This window comes from Otolemur garnettii, unplaced genomic scaffold (genome assembly GCF_000181295.1).
Source record: "Otolemur garnettii isolate 467f Iridium unplaced genomic scaffold, OtoGar3 scaffold00003, whole genome shotgun sequence".
NCBI classification, from domain to species: domain Eukaryota; kingdom Metazoa; phylum Chordata; class Mammalia; order Primates; family Galagidae; genus Otolemur; species Otolemur garnettii.
Window position 1 is genome coordinate 206,944 of NW_003852398.1, and position 9,070 is coordinate 216,013.

The 9,070-nt window shown below is 45.6% G+C and overlaps 1 protein-coding gene across 1 annotated transcript in view; it reads right to left on the reverse strand.

The window, feature by feature from the left end:
* Nucleotides 1-2,980, reverse strand: part of ZNF346 (zinc finger protein 346) — a 49,732-nt gene extending 46,752 nt beyond the window's left edge. The window contains exon 1 of the mRNA XM_003781900.3: nucleotides 2,739-2,980. Within this exon, the coding sequence (XP_003781948.1) occupies nucleotides 2,739-2,919 (181 nt within the window). The 5' untranslated portion in view covers nucleotides 2,920-2,980. The remainder of the gene's footprint in view (nucleotides 1-2,738) is intronic.
* Nucleotides 2,981-9,070: the final 6,090 nt, after the last annotated feature.

A 9,070-nucleotide genomic window follows, 5' to 3' on the forward strand; every position in this document is an offset into this window, starting at 1 on the left:
CTGTAATCCCATCTATTTAGGAGACTGAGGTCAAGAGGATCACTTGAGCCCAAGAGTTTTGAGGTTGCTGTGAGCTATGATGACGTCATGGCACTCTACGCAGGGTCACAGAGTGAGACTTTATCTCAAAGAAAAGAAAAAAAAGTATCGTGTAGGAAATGAAAAGACAAGTAACAATGAGAGGAATTATTTGTAAATTATCTAATACAGGACTTGTACTCAGAATATACAAACACAACTCAGTAATACCAAAATAACCAATAATTAATTACAGTAGCTATTGTATAAATTCTTTGGGATTTTCTATGCAATAGCATTATCTACAAAAATAGTTTTATTTCTTCTTGTCAAAACAAAAAAAGACAAACAGCCCAATTTTAAAATGGGCAAAAGATTTTGGATAGTTCACCAAAGAAGATATATAAATACACATGAAAAGGTGCTCGATATCACTATCTTTAGGAAACCAAAATGAGGTAACACCACATACCCACTAGAATGGCTCTAATAAAAATATGTAAGACCATAAAGGGTGGCAAGGATACAGAGAAACTGATCAAGGATACAAGGAAACTGAGAAACTCTAATACACTGATGGTAGAAATGTAAATGAAGCCATTTTTGAACAGTTCGACACTTCCTCAAAATGTTTAAGTTACCATAGGACATAGAAATTCCAATTCTAGTGATATACTCAAGAGAAATAAAACACATGCCCACATGAAAACTTGAGCATGAATGTTCATAGCTGCACTATTCACAAGAGCTCCAAACTGGAAACATTCCAAATGTCTACAACTAATGAACAGATGAATAAAATGTGACGTATTCATACGATGAAATTCTATTTAGCAATAAATAGGAATGAAGTACTAACATAGATTATGACTTGGCTGAACATCAAAAACCTGCCAACAGCAGCCAAACTCCAAATTGTGTGATTCTATTTATGTGCAATGTCTAGAAAAGCTAAGTATATATAAAGAGAAAACAGAGAAGTAGCTGTACTGAAGGTGATAATAGGAAAAAATACAGTGAAGAGTATTTAATGTTGTAGGTATCCACCTAGAGCTCATATAAATGAGGGAAATGAACTGGGTCATTAAGAGTGACACTATACACTCATAAACATTAAGCTGACACTTAACTTTTCAGAGCAGTTGCTCAGTGCAGCTGTGTTCTCTGCTTCAAGGTCCAGGACATGTTTGACCCTGTCCCCCATGGCTAAAGGTCATGTCCTTTTTGTATACCCCAAATTCTTGGAGATTTTTCTTCACTGCATCACATACATTATAGTGGAATTGTTTTGGTGTCTACTGGGCAAGGAGAGTGTTATCTTCCTTATCTTTGAGCTCTGATGCCCAGTCAGTTCTAGGAACAGAGCAGGCATCTGTGAATGTTTATCAATTTAATGAAAGGAAAATTGGGGCAGGGAAAGGAAATTTTGTACTAAATAAGTTTGAAAGGAGACAGGAGCCCAGAAATAGTATATGTATTAATGTAGGAGTAAGGCTAGACTTGTTTTTGAACTGGAGAACTATACACCAGGTTATATAGGTCTGTATAATAACCAAAATTTAAATATAGCTTCCTTGGATATGGTAAAAAATTCAATTTTATCTGGAGCAGTCAATCCACAACTTATTAAACTTCCTAAGATAGTCTGCTCAGCAAGCAGAGCACTAGAGAAATCTTATTTTTTTTTGCAAATACTTGCCAGAATTAGCACAAAAACCTAGGTATAGTTTTTGTATATATGGGTTAGTGCTGAGGAGCTACAACAGGAGTACAAGCCTGCAACAGGCCAAGCAGGTCAGGCCAGCTCTTTCCGTCCTTCTCTTTTCTATCCCCTCATCTTACCCAGTCTCAAGTCAAATGCAGGGCAAGCTGGGCAACTTCAGCTCAGAAATGAACAGATGACCCCTGATGTGGCCTGGTGCACACTGTTCTCTACAACTTCAGATCAAGGGTGAGATTCAAAGTCGCTAAGTCAAAGCATTACAGGGGTGGGGAACATATGATGTGGTCTTGGGGCCATATGTAGCCTTCTGGATCCTTGAGTGTGGCCTTTTGACTGAATCTAAACTTCACAAAATTTGTTCTGTGAAGTCTGGATTCTATCCAAGAGTCATACTTGGGGATCTGGAGGGCCACATGTGGCCTTGAGGCCGCAGGTTCCATACCCCACCAGCCAGTTTCTTAGATTCCTAGCCTCCATCTTAGAACAGGGCCCTAGCAAGTAGAGGCCAGACACCTAGAAACAGGGGTAAGGAGAAGGTCTTCTAGAGCAAAGTCCGTAGGGCAAGAGACACCAGGGGAGAAAGTCAGGAAGACGGGACAAGGAGTCAGGAAGAAATGGTGAAGGGTACTTAGCTTGGCAAAGACTGACTCTGTTGCTCTCCGAAAGAGCGTGAATAGGATTACAGACTTCGAGTTTGGGAAAAACTGCTGTTTAGTTAGATCAGGAATGAGGGGTAAAAAAAAAAAATGTGGGGTCTAAGCGTTGAGTGACCCTTGACCCTTTGAGGCTAGGGTCCAGATTCTTCCTGTGCCTGGGCCCTGATGCTAAGCAGAGTCCCGGAGTCCCGGGGCGTACTGGGCAAGGAGGCGGGCCAGGCGCCAGAGGGTGTGACCGAAGGCTGGGGGCCGATCCACGAGCTAGGCCGGAGCTTCCGCCACTCCCCGCGAGCCGAGCAGGCGAGTGAGGGGCTTCCTGCCTGTGAAGCCCCCGGACTCACCTTCCTCCCTCCCCACCGGCTGGGCACCGGACACGGCTTCCCACAGGCGGCGCGCCCTCTCGTGGTCGAAGCGCACCCCGTCTGGCTCCCGGCCCTCCCGCTCCTCGGAGCTGTTGTATGGCCCGGCCCCTCCGCCGTCCGCGGTCTCCACTGTGGACAGCGTCAACGTGGGACGCTCCATCTTCCCCGTAAGCCCTGACCGATCGAGAGCCGCTCTTGCGCCTTGGTATCGCGAGATGGGGGGGTAGGGGACGGGAAAGACAGTGTAGAAGGAAACTTGGCCCGGCTAGGAAATCTCGCGAGGTTTGGGCGCTGCCGACCGCGTTATGGTGCGGACCCTGGCGTTAATTTTTTTTTTTTTTTTGAAGGGGGGGAGTGTGTGCTAGCTCTGGGACTGCGACGCATGTGTTGTGGGTTCGAAAACCGGAGGCAGAATCCACAGCAGCTCCGGCCCCCAAGGGGTTCGAGTAGTGCGTGGCTCAGGGTTCTTACTTTGCTCATGGTCAGCCTTGGACATGTCTCTTTTCGTTCTCATTAAGATTCTGTTACGTGGGAATATTTCCCCCATTTCATTGGTAGGGAAACAGGTCCAGGACTTAGAAATAGTTTAAAAAGTTCGCTCCTAGTGAATGGTAGAGTTGGGGTTCCATATTACTGTTAGGAATAGAATTTGTTGCGTTCCTGGTGTCAGCTCCCATCTTAGACCTTCCTCTTAACTCTAGACGCATCCAATTGCCTGTTCAATTCTGCCTGGATGTCTAACAGACTTCTTCAAAGTAACTGTCAACCCCCAAATTTTATCTTCCAATCCTAGTCTTTGGAAGTCATTTCTTGCCTAGGTTATTGTATTAAATAGCAGCATCCTTCCTGATCCCTTCCCTTGCCCTACAGATATTCCCAGGACAAAAGTCCCAGGGATCTTGGTCATGACGTACCCAACGCGAGTGGAATTATAGAGAAAATACCAGCACACTGAATTCAAATTAGGTATGGGGTCCTTTATTGACCAGCCAACGGAGATGGATTCATCACAGAGGAAGGGTTTTTTTTAAAAATACCTTTTTGCAGTTGAAGGGTGATGGTGGTTAGTTACCAGGGGAACCGAGGATAGGAATGCCGTTTTACATGGGTCTGTTGTGACTCTGGGCTAATCCCCTGTCTCTACAGGATATGTTTGTTTAACAGCCCATTTCTACAAGGCGTATGTCCTCAGAGGGAGGAGGAAGAAAATGCAAATTAGGGTTTGTATGGCTACTCAGACACTCCAGTTCTCAAATCCTACAGCTGCTTCCCATCTCAATCTTAGTAGGAGCCAAAGTCTTTACTTTGATGACCACCAAGGCTCATACCAGTGGTTCTCAACCTTCCTAATGCGGAGACCTTTTAATTAATACAGTTCCTCATGTTGTGGTGACCCCCAACCATACAATTTTTTCGTTGCTACTTCATAACTGTAATTTTGCTACTGTGATGAATTGTAATGTAAACATCTGATTTGCAGGATGTATTTCATTGTTACAAAGAGGTCACCAACCAAGGATGGAGAACCATTACTTCCCTTAACCTCCCTGATATCATTTCCTATCTGTGTTGCTGAGCTCCCAACCCCCTTAATTCCTAATTCTTAATTATACTGGCTTCCTGGAACACATTTCTCCTATATATTCTCATGGCTCAGTCTCTTATTTCCTTTTCTGGCTACTCGAATATTTTACCTCACCATATACATTTTGTGTTCTCTTTTCCCACTTTATTTTGTTCTATTTAACACTTATCAAACTTTATATATATATGTGTGTGTGTGTGTGTGTAGGTTTTTTTGTTTGTTGTTTGAGACAGTTTTACTCTGTGCCCTGGAGGAGTGCTGTGGCACCATAGTTCACAGCAACGTCAAAGTAGACATTGTGTATATTTTACTTTTTATCTTGTTTATTATTATTTTTTTTTGAGACAGAGCCTCAAGCTGTCCCCCTGGGTAGAGTGCTGTGGCATCACAGCTCACAGCAACCTCTAACTCCTGGGCTCAACCTAATCTCCTGCCTCAGCCTCCCAAGCAGCTGGGACCACAGGCACCCGCCACAACGCCTAGTTGGTCGCAGCCATCGTTGTTTTTTTTTTTTTTGGTGGGCTGGGGCTGGATTTGAACCTGCCACCTTAGGTGTATGTGTCTGGCGCCTTAGCCACTTGAGCCACAGGTGCCGAGCCTATCTTGTTTATTGTTTATCTCCCTACTAGTGTTGTACCCAGATTGCAAAATTCCCAAAGATCACCCAGGAGCCGATACCAATGCAACAAACAAAAGAGCTGTTTATTCAAGCTGGAGTTCAGACCCTCAGATCATCCCAATGCAGCGGGGCAGTACTGAGGGCCCTGAGCCTCTGGACATGAGGGTTTTTATGGGGTTCTAACAAGGGTGGAAGGTGGCTTCCAATGGGCAACTTGGGGGGTTTCTAATGGGTAGCTCAGAGGTCTCTAACAGGTAGCTCAGGGGTCTCTAACAGACAACTCTTCTGATTGGTTGGCCTTTCTGCATACAGATGCATCTGATTGGCTTTCACCAGGGGTGGTTATTTTCAGGAAACATTTGCAGTTTTTTTTTTAGTTGGGCCTAGTCTTGACCTGTTCTCTCATTCCCCCCTTGACTTGCAACTAAGAAGACCCAATCATAGGTCTGGAGCAGTGTCTGGTAAATCTGCTAGGAGTTGTACTGTGATCTTAGGACCATGAGTTGCACTGCTCCCACTCATCCTTTGATAAAAGTGAGGAGTCTATTGATGACACAGGGCCCAACGGTTAATAGTAGTAGCAGTATGAATAAGGGTCTGACAAGGGTAGATACCAGAGTTGTCAACCGGGGGACCAATTAAACATTGCTTCATACCAACCCTGTGACTGTTCTCGCTCTAGTTTCCATTTCTGGAGACCTTCTCTAACTAGTGCCATGGATTCTTTAACCACTCCTGAATGATCAACATAAAAGCAACATTCTTCCCATAGGGCTGCACATAAACCACCCTGTTGTAAAAACAGCAAATCTAGCCCTCTTCTATTTTGGAGTACTACTTCTGAAAGGGAAGTAAAGGGATTCTTGAAGGTGGAGTACTACTTCGGAAAGGGAAGTAAAGGGATTCTTTCGATGTCCAAGTCTATGGTGGACCTTAGGGCCCCATAGTTCCAATCCTGCAGGACGAGTGCTGAGACTCCTGTTCCTGCTCCAACGAGTCCTAATCCTAAGATTACTGACAGGGTGATAGCTATGACCGGCTCTCTCCGAACTCGGTGACTGTAACTTTCTAATCTTTGTTATATTACTTCTTTCTCATGGTAGATGAGTTTGGGAAACAGTTGTACTAATACACAGAAATCTCTGGTTGAATTTAAAACTGATGTTTGTATACAAGGGGCCAAACCTGTGGAGCACACTTACCACCCGTAGCTGGGGGGGGGAGCTGAGGTAGCCTGTCCCGTTCCATTGGTGGGTCAGATTATATAGATGTCTGTGAGAGAGGGTTACTTGCCCAACGCAGGTCCCCTGCCCTGAGACAGACTGGAGAGTGAGAAGGGGATGACCATGCTATTGCCAGCGACAAGCAGTTCCCTCTGTGGTGAGGGTAAAGTTGTCTTGGAGGACTATCCCTTCATGATAGGGAGGCTTTACATCTAGGCATAACCAACAGGATTCAATGAGGTCTGGTCTTGACTTATTTAACACCTGGTAAGTTTTGGTAAGGAGGTTCCAAATGGGGTCAGGGTCAGTTGTACCTGGGTTGGTGATGTTACCTAGGATCGGAGAAATGGTTTGTGGTTTGTGGGTGTAAGATAGTGGTTGCAAAATTAGGTTTGGGCCCACCGCTATCAATTTGTCATTAGAGAGGGAGGTGTAGAGAACCTTAATGGTGACAATGCCCCCTTGGGTCGCAACTGACCCACCTATCTTTATCATACAATCAGATACCCCAGGTCTTGCTGACTTCCCATCCTAGGCTCCACTTCCTGGCCTTAGTGAAAAAGGCTCACTGGATTGCACTGTGGCTTAGTTTCTCCTGCAGTGCTGGAACAGGCTGGGGTTCCTCTCCTGGTTACCTTTAAGAGGTCCTTACCTCGGGGTCGGGCACCAAATGTGGAGGTTCCCCCTCGTGGAAACTCAGCTCCACGAGGAGCCATTACAAGTATTTACACCTCCACACTGGTCCTGTCTATGACCTGGGCACACGTAAAAATAATGTGACTGCAGGAGCTTAGGGTTTCCGATTCACCAGGGGCATTTTACACGATCCTCTAAATCTTTGATGACCTCTAGGAACCAAGTACCTCAGGGGTGTATCCCTGAGGTCTGATTTAAGATGGTCCCTGTGCTGGCGTCTATGACCTGCCAGGTTATGTTTAGAGACTGATGTGGGTTCGAGGGGGAGGCACAAAGAATACATACAGTTACAGTTAGCAGTATTACATAGATGGTGTAAAACACCTGAGCTTGAGTTTTAAGGGGTTGTTTCTGTCCTGTTCGATTTTCCATTGTGGGATGAAGTCTTCTCTGATGGTGATGGGGTCTTCTAGCCTGGTGTGGGTGTAGTGGACCCAGGTGGCAATCCTGTCGACCTTGAGGGTGGTGGGCATTGTCAGGACAATGATGTAAGGTCCTTTCCACCAGGGCTCAAGCATCTCTTGCCAATGCCTCTTGACGTAAACCCAATCGCCAGATCAGAACTTAATGTGGTTCTGGGGTGGGGCTGGCGTCATAGATAGCTCTGAGGTGAGGCCGGACATCCGAGTGGACCCATTGGAGACATTGTAAAGTGAGGAGTAAGTTATGGTCCTCTAACTCTGCTATTAAGTCTGATTTCAGGTTGGGAGTAATAGGAGGGGGCCTACCAGACATGATTTCATAAGGGGTATAAGGGGAGTTTGTGACTCTATATAGGGCATAGGGAAGGAGAACCACGCATTCCCCGCCAGTCTCCATGGTCAATTTAGTCAGGGTCTCTTTTAAAGTTTTATTCATCCTTTCTACCTGTCCTGTGCTTTGGGAGCAATATGTACAATGTAATTTCCAATCTGCCCCCATTGCTATTGCCACCCCTTGAGTTACCTCAGAGATGAAAGCTGGCTCATTGTCTGATCCCAGCAGGGTAGGGAATCCATACCTGGGTAAGATATCTTCCAGTATTTTCTTGGCCACTGTTTGGGCTGTCTCATGCTTGGTGGGAAAAGCTTCGACCCAATCAGAGAAGGTATCTATAAAAACTAGGAGGTACTTATATCCATATTTGCCTTGCTTGACTTCAGTAAAATCTACTTCCCAGTAAACACCTGGCTTGTTACCCCGCATTTGGGTGCCTTGGCTTATGGGACCCATCCTACCATTGGTTAACTGGCAGGCCTTGCAGGTGGTTATAATCTGTTCTACTTTGGCGTCTAACTGCTCAATTTTGATATTGGCATGGCAAACAAGATCTTTCATTCTCCTGGTTCCCATGTGGGTAGCCTGATGCATGCACCGCAGCACTTGGAGTCCTAGCTGCATGGGTAGTGTTGTCTTACCATCGAAGTGCACCACCAGCCATGTGGACAGTGGACCATGGGTATTTTCCTTATCCATGCCAAGTCTTCTTTGGTGTAATTTGGCTGTTCAGGTAATTCCAGGGGCCCAGGATCTGGAAGGTGCTAATCAGCTAATATTGGATCTACTTCCAGAGTGACTCTCTTGGCTTCCTGATCTGCCCAGTGGTTCCCTCTTGCTATGGGGGTGTCAAGTTTCTGGTGTCCTGGGCAATGAATAATGGCTACCCTTTTCACTAACCACATGGTGGTTAGTAGGTCTAAAATCTCCTGCTTATTTTTAATAGTTTTTCCTTAAGCAGTTAACTGGCCCTTTTCCTGATAGATGGCACCATGTATGTGGAATATGGCAAAGGCATAATGACTATCTGTGTAGATATTAATTTTTCTTTCCTTGCCCAGGATTAATGCCATAGCTAGACCTATAAGTTTGGTCTTCTGAGCTGAGGTCCCCGCTGGGAGGGCTTCTGCCCAGAGAGTTTCAGTTTCTAACACTAGTGCCACCCCTGTGTACCTCTGGCCATCTCGTATGAAGCTGCTCCTGTCCGTGTACCAGGTTTCTTCGGCATCTGGTAGTGCTTGGTCAGTCAGGTCCTAGTGGAGACTGTGGACCTGTGCTAGAATGTCTGCACAATCGTGGAGGGGGTTGTCGGCTTCTGAGACAGGCAGCAGGGTTCAGGGTAACTCTGGGTAGGAACCGGATTTGCATTGGGTTCAGTAGCAGGCTCTGACAGTGTGTCATCTGTGCATTGCTCATCCATTGATTGGGAGGT